This window comes from Podarcis vaucheri (genome assembly GCF_965113315.1).
Source record: "Podarcis vaucheri genome assembly, chromosome: 18".
NCBI lineage: Eukaryota > Metazoa > Chordata > Lepidosauria > Squamata > Lacertidae > Podarcis > Podarcis vaucheri.
In genome coordinates this window covers 10,889,628-10,908,700 of record NC_138756.1, presented here as the reverse complement: position 1 = coordinate 10,908,700, position 19,073 = coordinate 10,889,628, and the positions used below count along the sequence as shown (strand labels likewise).

Below are 19,073 nucleotides of genomic sequence, written 5' to 3'. Positions count from 1 at the left end.
ATCTACTTGCACTTTGTGCTTTCGAACTGCTAGGTTGGCAGGAGCAGGGACCGAGCAACGGGAGCTCACCCTGTCATTGCGGGGATTCGAACTGCCAACTTTCTGATCGGCAAGTCCTAGGCTCTGCGGTTTAACCCACAGCGCCATTCGAATCCCAGGTTTAATAAATAAATATCCTTTATTAGGCATAGCAAACCACGCATTATCAAACAGACACCGTATGCAAATTGTACAAAATACGAGCTCAACATAACAAAGTCACATCTTTTTAAGTTAGAGCTTAATAATTATCTCACTATTAATATGTTTCTTAATTGTATTTCACTATTAATATACTGGGACGCGGCTCAAAGTGCAAGTAGATAAATAGGTACCGCTCCGGCGGGAAGGTAAACGGCGTTTCCGTGCGCTGCTCTGGTTCGCCAGAAGCGGCTTAGTCCTGCTGGCCACATGACCTGGAAGCTGAACGCCGGCTCCCTTGGCCAATAAAGCGAGATGAGCGCCGCAACCGCAGAGTCGGCCACGACTGGACCTAATGGTCAGGGGTCCCTTTACCTTTATTAATATACTTCTTAATTGTATTTCACTATTAATATTTGTTGCTGTTGTTGAGTCATTTAGTCGTGTCCGCCTCTTCGTGACCCCCTGGACCAGAGAACGCCAGGCACTCCTGTCTTCCACTGCCTCCCGCAGTTTGGTCAAACTCATGCTGGTAGCTTCGAGAACACTGTTAATATACTTCTTAACTGTATTCCAGCTCAACAATTACTTTGATAAAATACCTGTTTTGCGATGTGCAAATGGCTTTAGATGCCTATGAGGTCCATAAATGACCATATAGCATAGTTTCAACCCAAAAAAACCAGCGACCATTTGTTGCTGGCAAAGGACAGCTGGACATATAAAGGGCCCCGTTACCTTCAGGAGCTGGTTCTGAGACGCACCTGAAGAAGGTATATTGAGGTCCGTACATCCAGGGTTCGAGGCGCAGAGGGGGGTACTTGCCGAAAGGGGGGACGATGAGGCTGAAGAGGAGGGCGATGCAGACGAAGACCGCCGGAAGCACAATCTGCAAAAGGAGGGAGTGGGCAGATCAGTGGCAGGCAAATCGTAGAATCGTGGAGTTCGAAGGTACCCCCAGCGGCCATCTAGACCAACCCCGCGGTCACGGCAGGAATACGCAGCAACAATCGACAGGCAACACACGGCTACTGGATGTACCTGTTAGGACCATTTATCTGCTATGCATTCATCATTCATTATTGGTTATATAGACAGGATTGTCATGTTCAAATATATAAAGGGATGTCACATAGAGGAGGGAGAAAGGTTGTTTTCTGCTGCTCCGGAGAAGCAGACACGGAGCAATGGATCCAAACTACAAGAAAGAAGATTCCACCTAAACATTAGGAAGAACTTCCTGACAGTCAGAGCTGTTTGACAGTGGAATTTGCTGCCAAGGAGTGTGGTGGAGTCTCCTACTTTGGAGGTCTTTAAGCAGAGGCTTGACAACCATATGTCAGGAGTGCTCTGATGGTGTTTCCTGCTTGGCAGGGGGTTGGACTCGATGGCCCTTGTGGTCTCTTCCAACTCTATGATTCTAGGATTCTGTAATTATATTGCATTTGAATATAATGGGTTTTGTTTTGCATTGTCCCCAGCTGATGAAGGGTTACTATCGGAACAGTTTGTTATCCGGAAAAAACTGTTCAACGTTTGAAGGCTGCTCTTTAAATTGCATTTTAACCTGTATTTTAAATTGGTTTTTTCCCCTATTATGTTTTTACTGTAGTTTTACTGCTGTTAGCTGCCCTGAGCCCGGCTCTGGCCGGGGAGGCAGGGTATAAATAAAAGTATTTATTATTATTATTATTAGGGGATTGCGACTGTCGAAAGGCTTGTTTGCCTCGTCGATACCGACGGACTGCATTTTCTAATTTTGTTCATGCAACGTTGATCGGCTTCTGTTATTCGTGACTCCATTGCATGTTTTTTGTTTAATGGGGGAGCGTGCCTGAAGTCTTGTTAAAGGCTCGGCTCGTTAATCACCATTGGAGGAGAGCCCGGACGGACTCCGAAGATGGAGAGCCATTACAGCTCGGTCGCACGGAAGCGCCGGCAGGCCCTCTGTCCAGGATGCTTTAGCCTCGCAAGGGGGTTGGGATGGATGACCTTCGGGGGGTTGGGATGGATGACCTTCGGGGGGTCCCCCCCTTCCAGTTCTATGCATGCCAACCCCCGAGAGAGACCCCCCCCAGCCCCCCCAACCTCCTCCGAACCCGGACGGAAGAGGAGTCGGGCGTTATACTTGCGCAAGGAATCCCCTGGTGCTCCTGCGGGCGTACAGAAGGCGCTTGGTGAAGAGGGCGCGGAGTTGTTGGCGCACCAGCGCCCAGTCCGTCAGCTGGCGGGATGCCTGGACCCCCATGCCCCTCAAGAGGTCCGTCTCCTTGGCTTCTTCCGCTGCCGGAAAGAAGGGAGAGAGGGAAGCCGTGAAGCCGAAAATCCAGAAAAAAATCCAATAATAATAATAATAATAATAATAATAATAATAATAATTTTTATTTATACCCCGCCCTCCCCAGCCAAGGCCGGGCTCAGGGCGGCCAACAAGCAATAATGCAAATAAGTTGAATGAATACAACTTAAAAACAAAATTAAAATGCAACCTAAAACCAAACTGGAAACGGAGTTGTCAGATTCCAAAGTTCCAAAATTTGTCTAAAATGCATAATTTATTGTTGGAGTGGCACACAAGTTAAATCCGTGACGATGGATTGGGCAAGAGATGCGGGACATAATGTTTGACGACCGGGAAAGGCTGTGGAGGAAAGGGGTCAAGGAAAATATTATGAAAATGATGTATAATGGGGTATGGAAAACTGTTACAATGATATATATTGAAATTCAGTCAAGGGAATTTAAGGAAGTCACTTAACAATGTTATTAAGATTGGATTAAGTGCAGTTATGATGTGTGTTGGTTAATTTAAAATTGGAAAATTAATTTTAAAAAAATTGAATGAAGATAATGCAACCTTCTTTGTTTACAAATTGCAATTGAAACTATTCACACACACACCCCATTGTAAATCAGTGATTTCCTTATCACATGGCTCAAAAACCCCTTGTATATATTTCCGTATATTAAATGTGCCATCCGTACCAGTTATCATGTCCTCAGGATCCAACACATCGGTGTCTTTTAATATAATCCATACCTTTAGCCATACCAATCCTGCGGCCTCATAATATAATTCCAAATCTGGCAGCTCAAATCCTCTTCTCTACCTTTTAACTCTCAACACCTGATGCTTAATTCTCGGTTTATTTCCGTTCCAGACAAATCTAGCTATTTCCTTTTCCCATTCCTTGAAACATTTCAATCCTCCTAAAATTGGTCTTGTTTGAAACAAGAAAACCATTTTGGGCAAGATCTTCATTTTTACTAGCGAGATTCTTCCCCAAAGGGAGAGATGGAGCCTGGTCCAATTTCCCATATATTTTTTTATATCTTTCCATCTTTTAATGTAATTGTCTTCATACAGATTTGTGGTTTTAGTTGAAATCCAGACCCCCAGGTCTTTAACCTTATTTTTGATTTCCAAAGCCTGTTCTTTCTTGCAATTCAATTTTCGCTTCCTTGCTGCAGTTTTTGCATGCATGCACAATTTTAATTTCGGCAACTCTGGCCCAGTCAGACCTAGCAAAAAGAACTTCCTGGTTTCCCCCTATTGTCATTTAAAACTTCTTAATTAGTTGGTTGTTTATCATTTCCCATTGAGCTTTTTTTTTTTTTTTTGCAAAGCCACCGCACGTTAATAAAAGCATCATCAGCTCGTATACATTTCCAACATCCCAAATTTCAAAAAATTCCGCTGGAAAAACGTTCTCGGTTGCAATCGAGATTATTCAAAGCCCCTCATTACAAATCAGGTTCGTTATCAAAATTTTGCAGACTTTTCAGCCGTTTGAGAACTTGCATTTTTGGCCGAACATCGCCCAATTTGCAATGGGGGTAGTGGAATAATTTTGATTGCAACTGCGATTAATCGATAAGCGATTAATGGATGCATCGCAACCACTGAAGAATGCACCTTATCGTTGCAAATGGAAATAATTTTAAACTGCTTTTAACACGGCATTCTGACTGCTGTAACCTGAACCCAGGACCCTGGGGCGAAGGACGGGATTAATATTATTATTAATAATAATAATCCTGCCCCAAAGCTTCTTTTTTTACCTTTCTGGCGTCCTTTGACTTAAGCGTAAAGGTGGAGGGAGGAAGGAGAGAAAGGGAGAGAGAGAGAAAGAATAGAAGGAAGAAGTTAGATGCATCTCAAGCCCTTCCCTGCAGGATTCGCACCCAGGACTTCCTGTACGTCGAGAAGCAAGGGGGAAACAGAAAAGCCGTTCTCATTCCAGCTCCCCAATCTATTCTGTCTGATGCTCTACGGCAGCCATCTTGCATGACGCCACGCCTGCTCTATGGCAGCCATTTTGCGTAATGCCATCTCCCTTCCATGGCAGCCATTTTGTGTGTTTCCACACCCGCTCTAGGGCAGCCATTTGGTGCAATGCCAGGCTAACTCAGTGGCAGCCATTTTGTGTGATGCCAGGTGACCTCCATGGCAGCTATTTTGCATGACGCCACACCTGCTCTATGGCAGCCATCTTGCATGACGCCACGCCTGCTCTATGGCAGCCATTTTGCGTAATGCCATCTCCCTTCCATGGCAGCCATTTTGTGTGTTTCCACACCCGCTCTAGGGCAGCCATTTGGTGCAAAGCTAGGCTACCTCCATGGCAGCCATCTTGCATGACGCCACACCTGCTCTATGGCAGCCATTTTGTGTAATGCCATCTCCCTTCCATGGCAGCCATCTTGTGTGATTCCACACCCGCTCTAGGGCAGCCATTTGGTGCAATGCCAGGCTAGCTCAATGGCAACCATTTTGTGTGATGCCAGGTGACCTCCATGGCAGCCATTTTGCATGACGCCACACCTGCTCTATGGCAGCCATTTTGTGTAATGCCATCTCCCTTCCATGGCAGCCATTTTGTGTGATTCCACACCCGCTCTAGGGCAGCCATTCGGTGCAATGCCAGGCTAGCTCAATGGCAACCATTGTGTGCGATGCCAGGTTACCTCCATGGCAGCTATTTTGCGTGACGCCACAACTGCTGTATGGCAGCCATTTTGTGTGGTGCCATTCCCCTTCCATGGCAGCCATTTTATGCGATTTGACACCTGCTCTAGGGCAGCCATTTGCTGCAATGCCAGGCTACCTCAATGGCTGCCATTTTGTGAGATGCCAGGTTACCTCCATGGCAGCTATTTTGCATGACGCCACACCTGTTCTATGGCAGCCATTTTGTGTGACACCACTCTCCCTCCATGGCAGCCATTTTGTGTGATTCCACACCCGCTCTATGGCAGCCATTTGGTGCAATGCCAGGCTAGCTCAATGGCAGCCATTTTGTGTGATGCCAGGTGACCTCCATGGCAGCTATTTTGCATGACGCCACACCTGCTCTATGGCAGCCATTTTGTGTGACACCACTCTCCCTCCATGGCAGCCATTTTGTGTGATTCCACACCCGCTCTAGGGCAGCCATTTGGTGCAATGCCAGGCTAACTCAGTGGCAGCCATTTTGTGTGATGCCAGGTGACCTCCATGGCAGCTATTTTGCATGACGCCACACCTGCTCTATGGCAGCCATTTTGTGTGACACCACTCTCCCTCCATGGCAGCCATTTTGTGTGTTTCCACACCCGCTCTAGGGCAGCCATTTGGTGCAATGCCAGGCTAGCTCAGTGGCAGCCATTTTGTGTGATGCCAGGTGACCTCCATGGCAGCTATTTTGCATGACGCCACACCTGCTCTATGGCAGCCATTTTGTGCGACGCCACTCCATGGCAGCCATTTTGTACGACACCACTCCCCCTCTAGGGGACTCTCTCAAACAGCAACCTGGGGGAAAAATTATTAGAATTCCTGCTCCGCGATTGCAGTCATGGGATTTTTGTCTATTGTCCTTTTTTTCTCTTTGCTGTCTGATGCTAGAGAGAGAGAGAAGGAGCCATGTTGCAGTGCTCCGTGTCTGTTTATATGTAAATAAAGTAGATTAGCCAAAATGCTGAGGTCTGTCACGCGAACTGCACAGACTCTGCGGATCCCTAAATGTGCTGATATCTGTCGTTGTGACATTTGGGCAGAAGAAAGCTTTCGAAGCCTCCGAACGATCGACCAGGAGGGAGAGAACAGGCCAGTCGGGCATGCGACCCTGCCAGGGTCCTACTCGAGAGTAGGACGAGCTCCGGACACAAATACAGTTGGCCAAGCCCTAGCGGCGCACCGGTTTCGGAAACGCAAATCCATTGGTGCTGCGGACAAGTTTCCACCCCGACCAGAGGGCAGCGATCCCAGAGCGGCGCGGACCTGAACCATGGCAGATATCCTCTGGTGCCCAAGCAGAGGGCGGCACGGAACCGACTTTTTCCGGAACCTTCCGGCACTTACTTTTCACGGAACTTTCCGCCACTTACTTTTTCCGGAACTTTCCGCCACTTACTTTTTCCGGAACCTTCCGGCACTTACTTTTTTTGGAACCTTCTGGCACTTACTTTTCCCGGAACCTTCCGGCACTTACTTTTTTTGGAACCTTCTGGCACTTACTTTTTCCGGAACCTTCCGGCACTTACTTTTTTTGGAACCTTCTGGCACTTACTTTTCCCGGAACCTTCCGGCACTTACTTTTCCCGGAACTTTCCACCACTTTTTCCGGAACCTTCCGGCACTTACCGGGCTCGGCGTCTGCCACTTCCGCATCCTCGCTCAGCGTCTGCAGGGTGTAACCAGAGGCCGGAGTGGACGTTTTGAGGTCGGCAGGGGCCGCTTCCATGTCTCCTGCCCGGGGGAAAAAGAAAATATCACCCAGTTGGAAAAAAATGGGAAAAACCGAATATTCCCCGAACCTAAAATTCGGGCAGAGTGGTGATTTGTTTGTTCCGTTCAATTTAACCCGTGTTTCAAACAAAAGTCAGTAATATCCAAGGCAACACGATGACCAATATATATATATGAAATCACATAAACAGAAAACTTAGGAATCTCTGAAAGTCACAAAATATGCACTTTTTTGGTTTTATGTTTTCAAGAGAATCCATTAGGAGTGCATATTTTGTGGCTTTCAGAGATTCCTAAGTTTTCTGTTTATACAATATGAAATATATGAAATCACATAAACAGAAGACTTATGGATCTCTGAAAGTCACAAAATATGCACATTTTTTTTTTTGGTTTTATGTTTTCAAGAGAATCCATTAAGAGTGCATATTTTGTGACTTTCAGAGATTCCCAAGTTTTCTGTTTATGTGATTTCATATATTTCCTATTATATAAAGAGTGTATATTGATATCGTATCGTTGTATTTGGTTGTCGTGTTGCCTTGGATATTACTGACTATTGTTTGTTGCATTGACAGGCAGACAAGACAGCTGGCTTTCACCTTACCTGCGACGTCGACATTGGTATCTTCTGCCACTTTCAAGAATATCTGGAAGAAAAAGCAAAGTTGGGCTTTAAAAGAGGGGGAGTCCCACCCCCATTCCCCCCTCCCCAAAAAACACCCCAAATCTTTTGGCAACCAGGGATTACAGGAGCTATTGCAGGCTCCACAAAATACCCATTACCACAGACAGGAAAACTGACGACGTCTTTAAAAGAGGACTGGATAACAATATAGATTTAAACCTCTAGGGGAAATGATTTGAAACTGACCGCAAGTCACTCACAGAAAGAGAATTATCTGAAAACAATTCCTAGAGGGTATCTGATTATTTTTGCTATGCTACGTGCGGGAAATGTAAAGAAATGAAGAGAACCGCTTTTTTTTCATATGTGGTGGACGTGTAAAAAAAAGAAAAAGAATATTGGGGAATGATTTACAAAGGAAGGTTTTGAACTGACCTCCCCAAAAAGACCAGAGTCCTTTTTTACTGGGAATAAGCCAGACAGAAATCCCCAAGTTTTTTTCCCGGGGTGGGGGGGACACACATACCCCCTAAACATTTTGTGAATCTTCGTACTTTTGTCCATTTGCTGCTTTTATTTTCCCCAAACTGAGCTATAAAACAGGGATTTTCTTGAGTCAAAATGAGAGTGCCCTTAAACATTTGTGGTTTTTTAAAGGAAAAAAGCATTGCTTATGTGTGCAACAACAGAGGCCAGTGTTTCTTTAGACCCCCAAAATGGAAAGTGAGCAACATCCCAAGATAAAGAGAACTGGCAACTTAAGATATTTGGAACGCGTCTTAAGAAGCGTTTGGGCGTTGCTTTTAATTTCAAGAAAATAAGTCAGCATTGAACGTGATTTGGCTGCAATTTAGCTCCTCTGCCACCCAACACAGTGGTACCTCGGGTTACAAACGCTTTGGGTTATGTGTTTTCAGGTTGTGGACCGCGGGAAACCTGGAAGTACCGGAAAGGGTTAGTTCCGGGCTTTGCGCATGCGCAGAAGCCCTAATTTGCTCTCTGCGCATGCGCAGAAGCGCCAAATCGCAGCAGGCGCGGCACGGCGGGTTGCGGGTGCGCCTCCGTCACGGATTATGTCCGCAACCTGAGGTTCCACTGTATTGTAATTATATTATTAGCCTGCTGTTCTGTTTATTATATTATTATTAAATTATATTATATTATTAGCGGGACGCGGGTGGCGCTGTGGGTTAAACCACAGAGCCTAGGGCTTGCCAATCAGAAGGTCGGCGGTTCGAATCCCCGCCGGGTGAGCTCCCGTTGCTCGGTCCCTGCTCCTGCCCACCTAGCAGTTCGAAAGCACGTCAAAGTGCAGGTAGATAAATAGGTACCACTCCGGCGGGAAGGGAAACGGCGTTTCCGTGCGCTGCTCTGGTTCGCCAGAAGCGGCTTAGTCCTGCTGGCCACATGACCCGGAAGCTGTACGCCGGCTCCCTTGGCCAGTAAAGCGAGATGAGCGCCGCAACCCCAGAGTCGGCCACGACCGGACCCAATGGTCAGGGGTCCCTTCGCCTTTATATATTATTAGCCTGCCGTTCTGATTGTTAAGTTTTCCTTTTTCTCGTTTACGAACCTCTTCCAGGCTGGTGTCCGAAATCCCGTACCCCGAGATCCCCAGTTCTGCAAGGCGGGCGTCCAGCTCCCGGAACAGCTCCCCGAAGGTGCCATCTTTGGCCCCGCTGTACGGGAGGACGTAGAGGACTTCCTGGCAGACGTCCTCCACCAGTCGAGACCCGGGGACCAAATTTTGGATCACGGCCGTCAACTGGGGCACATCTGCACAAAAAAGGGAAAAACACACAACGCTGAAAGGTTGGAAAGAAAAAGAGGGAACATTTTACCATATGTGGTGGGATTGCAAGAAGGTGAAAGGCTTCTGGGAACTGATCTATAATGAGTTGAAAAAGATGTTGAAATATACATTTGTTAAGAAACCAGAGGCTTTTCTTTTAGGAATAGTAGGAAAATGAGATAAATAGAAAGGACTGTAAACTTTTCCAGTATGCAGTAACTGCAGCAAGAATACTACAAAGATGGAAACAGGAACAACTACCGACGTTAGAAGAATGGACAATGAAACTGGTGGACTATGCAGAACTAGATAAACTAACGGGGAAGATCAGATATCTACGAGACCAAAAGTTCGTCAAAGATTGGGGGAAATTTTCAGATTATTTGAAATGTGTATGTGATGAGCAAACAACACTAGTGGGATTTCAAGAAGCTTTGTGAATGTTTGAGGAATATTGTGTTGAAGAAAAATAAGAGGGTGAAGGTATATAAAATGCAATATAAAAATTAGGAAATGTGTAATTAAAAAATTGAATAATGGATGATGGTTCGAGAGGCTGAAGGAAGTCCAAAAGAGAAAATATGTGATAAATTTAGGTTGGATATTATAAATGTATGTTGGAAAATTAATAAAAGTTATTTATTGAAAGAAAGAAAGGTTTGGCGGCAGTCATTCCCCGCCCCCCGAGCCCGGCGGATTCCCCATCCGCGCCTGTCGCCGGCATACGGTGCTTTGGCAGGATTCGCATACGGCGCTTTGGCAGGATTCGCACCTGTGCCCTCGCTGTTCTGCTCACTGCCCAGACCGGTGTCGCAACTTCTTTCCGAGTCGCTGTCCGCCTGGAGAGGAGGAGTCGAAAGGAACAGCCTTGTTGAGTTTGACTTTGACCCCCGTAGAACTTTTAAAAGCCCCTCGTATTAAGACGGATAAAAAGGTTTTAAATTTGGATTAAGAATATAAGGAGCTTTATAAGTATGGGCAAGGAAAGAACCACGGAGTCAACAGGGGGAGTGGAAGGAAGTCAGCCGAGTTAAGATTTATTATTTGAATTTTCGTTTGTGATGGTTATAATAATATAATAATTTGTTATTTATACCCCCTCCCATCTGGAAGGGTTTCCCCAGCCACTCTGGGCGGCTTCCAACAGAATATTAAAATATTTAGAATATTTAGAAGACATCTGAAGGCAGCCCTGTTTAGGGACGCTTTTAATGTTTAACAGACTATTGCATTTTAGTATTTTGTTGGAAGCCGCCCGGAGTGGCTGGGGAAATCCAGCCAGATGGCCGGGGTATTAATAATAACAATAATAATAATTATTATTATTATTATTATTATTATTATTATTATTATTATTATTATTATTATGGACAGATGGTCACCTTGACAGGATCCTTGCCTTGAGCAGGGGCCAGACTTAAGCACAGTTCCTTTCCAACTGTGCTTGTATAAATAATATATTATTATTATTATTATTATTATTATTAGGGATGGACAGCCAATTTGACAGGATCCTTGCCTTAAGCGGGGCTCAGACTTAAGCGTGATTCCTTTCCAACTCTGGGTTTGTATAAATAAGAAATTATTATTATTATTATTATTATTATTATTATTATTATTATTAAGGATGGACGGCCACCTTGACAGGATCCTTGCCTTGAGCAGGGGTCAGACTTAAGCACGGTTCCTTTCCAACTTTGTGCTTGTTTAAATAAATTAATAATTATAATGACAATATTTTGTCGTCATTATAAAATTAATAAATTCTATTTCAAAAAAAAGAAAAAGAAAGGCCAATTAAGGAGCGTGACGTGCGTCCCCCCCCACCAGTGACCCCCCCTCCCCGATCACCCAACACATCCCCAATAAACTGAAAGCTCTCCTTTCAGAGAAAACCACTGTCCCGTTTTGGGGGGGTTTTTTTGCTCAAGTTTACCTTTTTGCCGGCGGGGGGCGCCACCCCGTTGACGCCTGCCGAGTGGCGCCCCCTGCCCGCCTCCCTCTTCACCAGCGTCAGGTAGTATCCTGTGCCCAGCTTGGTCTTGAGGAAGAGCGACGATCCGCAACAGCAGAGGCGTCCCTGGGAGATGATAGCCACCCGGTCACCCAGGAGGTCAGCTTCGTCCATGTAATGCGTCGACAGGATGACCGTCCGGCCTGGAGTCGGCAGGGAAAGAGGAGGGACGCGGGTCGGATTCGCAAAAACGCACCTTTCCTCTCTCTTTTTTTTAATGCCGTCATACCTTGGGTTAGGGACGCGGGTGGCGCTGTGGGTTAAACCCCAGAGCCTAGGACTTGCCGATCAGAAGGTCGGCGGTTCGAATCCCTGCAATGACGGGGTGAGCTCCCGTTGCTCGGTCCCTGCTCCTGCCAACCTAGCAGTTCGAAAGCACGTCAAAGTGCAAGTAAATAAATAGGTACCACTCCGGCGGGAAGATAAACGGCGTTTCTGTGCGCTGCTCTGGTTCGCCAAAAGCGGCTTCGTCATGCTGGCCACATGACCCAGAAGCTGTACGCCGGCTCCCTCGGCCAATAAAGCGAGATGAGCGCCGCAACCCCAGAGTCGTCCGCGACTGGACCTAATGGTCAGGGGTCCCTTTACCTTTACCTATACCTAGGGTTACAGACGCTTTGGGTTGCGCGATTTCGGGTTGTGCACCGCACCAAACCCGGACAGGTTACTTCCAGATTTTGGCGCTTTGCACATGTACAGAAGCACCGAATCGCAACGCGCGTGTGCACAGACATAGCACTGCAGGTTGCGAAGTTGCAGGTTGCGAATGTGCCTGCCGCACGGATCACGTTTGCAACCCCAGCATCCACTGTACTATGTATTAAAATTTCCAGTCAAACCATACTAAACATTCCAAATTACAGTGGTACCTCGGGTTACATACGCTTCAGGTTACAGACTCCGCTAACCCAGAAATAGTGCTTCAGGTTAAGAACTTTGCTTCAGGATGAGAACAGAAATCGTGCTCTGGCAGCGCAGCAGCAGCAGGAGGCCCCATTAGCTAAAGTGGTGCTTCGGGTTAAGTACGGAACGAATTAAGTACTTAACCCGAGATACCACTATATACACGTTATTCAATAATCAAACAGTCCAAATATTGTGCCAAATTATAAAAAACTGGCAGTATCTTCCCATGTTCTGAGGTCGGGCGGGGGGGGGGTCTGATCATCTCATACTTTCTTCTGCTTTCATAATTTTCGTTTTACAGTTGTGTGTTTTGTTGCTTATATTGTCTTGTGATGGCCACTGGCTGTAAACAATATAAATCTACGGATTGATTGAATGCTGGTGTGTTTTCAATTGATTTTACAGTGGTGCCTCGCAAGACAAAAAGAATCCGTTCTGTGATTCTCTTCGTCTAGCGGTTTTTTCGTCTTGCGAAGCAAGCCCATTGACGGATTAGCAGATTAGCGCTATTAGCGGCTTATCTGCTGATCGGATCAGCTGATAAGCGGCTTAGAAAAAAAGGGGGGAGGAAAAAACCCGCAGGAACTCGCAAGACATTGTCGTCTTGCGAAGCAAGCCCATAGGAAATTCGTTTTGCGAAGCACCTCAAAAACGGAAAACTCTTTCGTCTAGCGAGTTTTCCGTCTTGCGAGGCATTCGTCTTGCGGGGCACCACTGTAAATAGTTTTTGCTAATAGTTTTCGGTTCATCCTTTTTGGTAAACATCAGGAAGAGCTTTCTGACAGTAAGAGGTGTTAGGACTGTCGAACGGTCTCCCTTGGGAGATTGTAGAATCTCCTTCCTTGGAGGTTTTTAAGCGGAGGTTGGAAGGCCATCTGTCATGGATGCTTTAGCTGAGATTCCTGTGTTACAGGGGGTTGGGCTGGATGACCCCTGGGGGTCCCTCCATCGCTACCATTCTTTAATTCTGCGATTCTAAGAGTGGCCTCCCCCAAGGCTCTACAGACTCTCGGAACAGAAATATAAGTTCTTCCAGGGCAGATTCTTAAAAATACCTGCATAAAATTAATCGGGGAGGTGGTTCGATCCTGTGTGTCCAAATGCACAAAGAATACCGCCCCCCGTCCTCCAAATAAAAACCCCACAACTCAGACCTGTACGGTATTTCAGCAAAAGGTCCCAGATGCCACGGCGAGAATAAGGGTCGACGCCGGCCGTCGGCTCGTCCAAAATCACCACTTTGGAGCCCCCCACGAAAGCGATGGCCACAGACAGTTTGCGTTGCATGCCTCCTGGAAAGATAAGACGTTGGAGGGGATGGAATAGGACGTCCCTATTTCCAGGCGAGAAACGCTGGAGGGGATGAAATAGGACGTCACTCTTTTCAGGGGAGAAACGTTGGAGGGGATGGAATAGGACGTCCCTATTTTCAGGGGAGAAACGTTGGAGGGGATGGAATAGGACGCCCCTATTTTCACAGGAGAAACGTTGGAGGGGATGGAATAGGACGTCCCTATTTTCAGGGGAGAAACGTTGGAGGGGATGGAACAGGACGTCCCTATTTTCAGGGGAGAAACGTTGGAGGGGATGGAACAGGACGTCCCTATTTTCAGGGGAGAAACGTTGGAGGGGATGGAAAAGGACGTCCCTATTTTCAGGGGAGAAACGTTGGAGGGGATGGAATAGGACGTCCCTATTTTCAGGGGAGAAACGTTGGAGGGGATGGAATAGGACGTCCCTATTTTCAGGGGAGAAACGTTGGAGGGGATGGAACAGGACGTCCCTATTTTCAGGGGAGAAACGTTGGAGGGGATGGAAAAGGACGTCCCTATTTTCAGGGGAGAAACGTTGGAGGGGGTGGAATAGGACGTCCCTCTTTTCAGGGGAGAAACGTTGGAGGGGAAGGACCCTGTTCATTCCTCTAGCCTTAGGACCCCCCTCCTTCTCCCCCATATGCTATGACCCCAAAACTCACCTGACAGGTTCTTGGTCTGATCTCGCCTCTTGTGGGGCAGACCCACATCCTGGATGATCTGTTCCATCTCTTCCCGGACTTGCTCTCCAGAGAGGCCCTTGAGGCGGCCGTAAAACCAGATATGCTCCTCCACGGTCAGGCTGGAGGGGGACGGCAAGTTTTTTGGGAAGGTTGCGGTAAAGAGAGAGAGAAGACGTCAAGACCCCGAGGATGATAAATACTTTGAGGTGAAAACGCCATTAGATCAAACCCCTGCGCTGGAAAAGAGATCTGCAAAGAAGACCTTACGAGAAAAGTGCTTCAGCTTCTCTGTATACAGTGGTGCCCCACAAGACGAATGCCTCGCAAGACGGAAAACCCGCTAGACGAAAGGGTTTCCCGTTTTGGAGGTGCTTCGCAAAACGAATTTCCTATGGGCTTGCTTTGCAAGACGACAATGTCTTGCGAGTTCCTGCGGGGTTTTTTCCTCCCCCCCCCCTTTTTCCCAAGCCGCTAAGCCGCTTATCAGCTGATCCTAAGCCGCTTAACAGCTGATCCGCTAAGCCGCTTAACCGCTTATCGGCTCAGCCTGCTAAGCCGCTAATAGCGCTAATCTGTCAATGGGCTTGCTTCGCAAGACGAAAAAACCGCAAGACGAAGAGACTCGCGGAACGGATTCTTTTCGTCTTGCGAGGCACCACTGTACTATATATTTTCCGGGATAAACAGCATTATGTTGGATTATGGCAATGCGTTCTACGTAGGGATGCCTCTGAATAATAAATTATTATTTGTCAAAGAGAAAAATAACTACCAAACTTTTAAAGGTAAAGGTAAAGGGACCCCTGACCATTAGGTCCAGTCGTGGCCGACTCTGGGGTTGCGGTGCTCATCTCGCTTTATTGGCCGAGGGAGCCGGCGTACAGCTTCCGGGTCATGTGGCCAGCAGGACTAAGCCGCTTCTGGCAAACCAGAGCAGCGCACGGAAACGCCGTTTACCTTCCCGCCGGAGCGGTACCTATTTATCTACTTGCACTTTGACATGCTTTCGAACTGCTAGGTGGGCAGGAGCAGGGACCGAGCAACGGGAGCTCACCCCCGCATTGCAGGGATTCAAACCGCCGACCTTCTGATCGGCAAGCCCTAGACTCACAGCACCACCCACGTCGCCAATTTTAGGCACCAGGTGAAAACGTTTTTTCTCTAGCCAGGCAGATTAACACCCTATCGTTGTAAACTGGGGGCCGCTGGGCGGGTTTGCTTTTGTGTGATTTTACGCCCGAAACCAAAGAGACAAACAGACGAGAAAATAAGCAAGTTACATGTCGAAGAGGACGTTGTGTTGAGGACAGACCCCCATCGTTCTCCGGATGATGTCCATGTCGGAGCAGATGTCCCTCCCCATCACATACGCCGTCCCGGAACTGGGGGGCAGCAAGCCAGTCAGGATGGACCTGGGATGTCGCAAAGAGGCGGGGAGAAATGATCGATTCGGTACCCAAACTTAGCTCCCAGCTGTCGTGCAACAAGTCCTTAAGAGGTCAGCAGACTTTTTCAGCAGGGGGCCGGTCCCCTGTCCCTCAGACCTTGTGGGGGGCCGGACTATATTTTGAAAAAAAATACATACGAACGAATTCCTGTGCCCCACAAATAACCCAGAGATGCATTTTAAATAAAAGGACAAGTTCTACTCATGTAAAAACATGCTGATTCCCGGACCGTCCACAGGCTGGATTGAGAAGGCGATGGGGCCAGATCCGGCCCCCGGGTCTTAGTTTGCCTACCCACGGGTCAAGGAAATGGGTGCATTTGAAAACGAATTGTTAGAGGTGCACCTGCTAAAGTCGTCATTGTTTAGAAAAGGCCATCCTGTTACTTAGATGGTTCAGTACATTGCTGAATTTATTGCATATTTATTTCATAACATTTATATGCCGGGGGCAGGTTGGGAAGTCTCAAAGCGGTTTATATCTACTAAATGTTTCATTTTTAATTGAAAACATTTTCTGTATATTATTGCAAAATAAGGTTGATTACAGGGAACGGAATGTGAATTAGAAATAACCGGGAAAACTATGCAGCAACAAGGGGAACAGAAACAGAAGCCGATTTTTGGAAAGATTGCGTTAGATTTCTTTTTAATTTACGGCTGATGCGTTACGATTCTGAATATCAATTAAAAAACGATTTGGCTGAAGAAATAAAACGTTTCTCTTGAAAACATTAAGGTAAATTCAACAGTGTAAGTAAGTTTTGATGGATGCAATAAGGGAATGTCGAATGGTTTCGTTTCTGTAACATATGTAGGGATTTAGGACACACAAAATGAAGCGTGGAAAGAGAAGGGAAGTCACCTGATACTTTAAGGATGTTTAAATGACTATTCCAAATTGCAAAACAGAAACTGTAATAAAAATTAAGTAAGAAAAAAAAGAAATAAAATGTTTGCGGAACAGGTTATTGCTTTATCTTTTGTTAACTGCTTTGGGTATGTTTGTTTGTTAAAAAAGCAGTGTATAATCCTTATGAGATACCATATTTTTTGCTCTATAAGACTCACTTTTCCCCTCCTAAAAAGTAAGGGGAAATGTGTGTGCGTCTTATGGAGCGAATGCAGGCTGCGCAGCTATCCCAGAAGCCAGAACAGCAAGAGGGATTGCTGCTTTCGCTGCGCAGCGATCCCTCTTGCTGTTCTGGCTTCGGAGATTCAGAATATTTTTTTTCTTGTTTTCCTCCTCCAAAAACTAGGTGCGTCTTGTGGTCTGGTGCGTCTTATAGAGCGAAAAATACGGTAAATAAAAATAATGAGAAGAGAACAAAGGTGTTCACGCAGAGACCGTTTTTAGCAGGAATGTGCTTCCTCGACTGATGTCGTTCGGCAACCTCTGGAGGGCTAAAAGTTCCCCAACTTTGGAAAGTAAACAGAAACTAACCTCCGGGTCAACATATTCCCGGCTCAACTTACATTGTGGTCGTCTTTCCGGCCCCATTGTGCCCCAGGAAGGATGTGATCTGGCCCTCGTAGAAGTCGAGGCTCAGTCCGTTGACGGCAATCTTCCCGCCGCTGCGATAGATCTTCACCAGGTTACGGATCGAGACCCCCACCTTTAGGTGGGAAGGAGCGTCCTCCACGATCACTGCGGGGAAACAAGCCGCCGGTTCAGAAAGCTGTGCATTTGTTCTGTTCCGTTCCATTCACGAAACACATCCTCAAAGCACAGGTAAAGGTAAAGGACCCCTGGACGGTTAAGTCCAGTCAAAGGCGACTATTGAGTTGCGGCGCTCATCTCGCTTTCGGGCCAAGGGAGCCGCGTTTGTCCGCAGACAGATTCCCGGGTCATGTGGCCAGCAGGACTGAACCGCTTCTGGCGCATGGCGGAAACCAGAGTGCATGGAAACGCCATTCACCGTATTTTTCGCTCTATAGGACGCATTTTTCCCCCTTCAAAAATGAAGGGGAAATGTGTGTGTGTCCTATGGAGCGAAGACGCCATAGCCCCGCAACCCTCTACCGGCTGGAGAGGTGACGCGTGGCTATGGCAGGAGCCTCTCCGCTGCGCGCCTTTCCGCTGCTCCCCGACCTGCTCTTTGGGGCTGGTGGTGGGCTTCCCCCCGCCAGCCCCAAAGAGCAGGTCGAAAGGAACCTGAAGCCGGGAGAGCGAGAGGGGTCAGTGCGCACCGACCCCTCTTGCTCTCCAGGCTTCCAAGGTAGCCGCCTGAACGCACCTTAAACGGCACCTTGTTTTAGAGCGGGAAAACAAGAGGGGGGAAATTCTCCCCCTCTCTGCGCAGCGCCTCCTGCCGCTTCGCTGAAGGGGCGCTGGGCAGAGAGGGGGAGAATTTTTTTTACTTGTTCTCCCCCCTCTAAAACAAGGTGCATCCTATTGTCCGGTGCGTCCTATGGTGCGAAAAATACGGTACCTTCCCGCCAGAGCGGTACCTATTTATCTACTTGCGCTGGTGTGCTTTCGAACTGCTAGCTTGGCAGGAGCAGGGACAAAGCAACGGGAGCTCACCCCGTCATTGCGGGGATTCGAACCGCCGATCTTCCGATCGCCAAGCCCAAGAGGCTTGGTGGTTTGGACCACAGTGCCACCCACTCCCCTAAGGTAAAGGATCCCTGGACGGTTCAGGGATCCAGTCCAGTCCAGTCAAAGGCGACTCTGGGGTTGCGGCGCTCATCTCGCTTTACTGGCCGAGGGAGCCGGCGTACAGCTTCCGGGTCAAGTGGCCAGCAGGACTAAGCCGCTTCTGGCGAACCAGAGCAGCACACGGAAACGCCGTTTACCTTCCCGCCGGAGTGGTACCTATTTATCTACTTGCACTTTGACGTGCTTTCGAACTGCTAGGTTGGCAGGAGCAGGGACCGAGCAACGGGAGCTCACCCTGTCATTGCGGGGATTCGAACCGCCAACCTTCTGATCAGCAAGTCCTGGGCTCTGTGGTTTAACCCACAGCGCTTTATAAATCCCAATAAAGTTTGGGGTGGCATGTTAAAAGTATAGATACTAGTCTCAAAGGACACAGCGTTTTTGTGATTCAAGGGACCAGACAGCTTTTGCTTCCCTGTCGTCCGAGACCACGAAGACAAGAGGCTAAAAGGGCTTTCAAGTTTTGTTCCATTGTTTTCTGAGCTCCAACAAAGCCTCGAGAGATATGGTTGCCGCACAGGCTGGGGGAGGCTGCCCTCCATAGGAGAAAATAGGCAAAGGGGCCACGCCAAAAAGGCCCTGCAGGCTTTACCTTCGGCCGAGTTGAGAGAATTTGTAGGGATGGGGCGAGGGGAGCGATCAGCCAAGGCCTCTCCGAACCAGTAACTCTTCTGGAATGGAAAATTCCACGGCTTGGGGATCCCATATTGGCCTGGAA

General features: G+C 47.5%; 1 protein-coding gene across 1 annotated transcript in view; it reads right to left on the bottom strand.

The window, feature by feature from the left end:
• The window catches only part of ABCA7 (ATP binding cassette subfamily A member 7), a 73,825-nt gene that overhangs the window by 26,511 nt on the left and 28,241 nt on the right, over nt 1-19,073 (bottom strand). The window contains exons 18-30 of the mRNA XM_082206831.1: nt 18,948-19,067; nt 17,170-17,341; nt 15,527-15,658; nt 14,226-14,365; nt 13,405-13,542; nt 11,267-11,487; nt 10,103-10,169; nt 9,112-9,314; nt 7,518-7,560; nt 6,792-6,910; nt 6,443-6,509; nt 2,309-2,463; nt 945-1,069 (exon numbers count right to left, since the gene is read on the bottom strand). Of these exons, the coding sequence (XP_082062957.1) occupies nt 945-1,069; nt 2,309-2,463; nt 6,443-6,509; nt 6,792-6,910; nt 7,518-7,560; nt 9,112-9,314; nt 10,103-10,169; nt 11,267-11,487; nt 13,405-13,542; nt 14,226-14,365; nt 15,527-15,658; nt 17,170-17,341; nt 18,948-19,067 (1,702 nt within the window). The remainder of the gene's footprint in view (nt 1-944; nt 1,070-2,308; nt 2,464-6,442; nt 6,510-6,791; nt 6,911-7,517; nt 7,561-9,111; nt 9,315-10,102; nt 10,170-11,266; nt 11,488-13,404; nt 13,543-14,225; nt 14,366-15,526; nt 15,659-17,169; nt 17,342-18,947; nt 19,068-19,073) is intronic.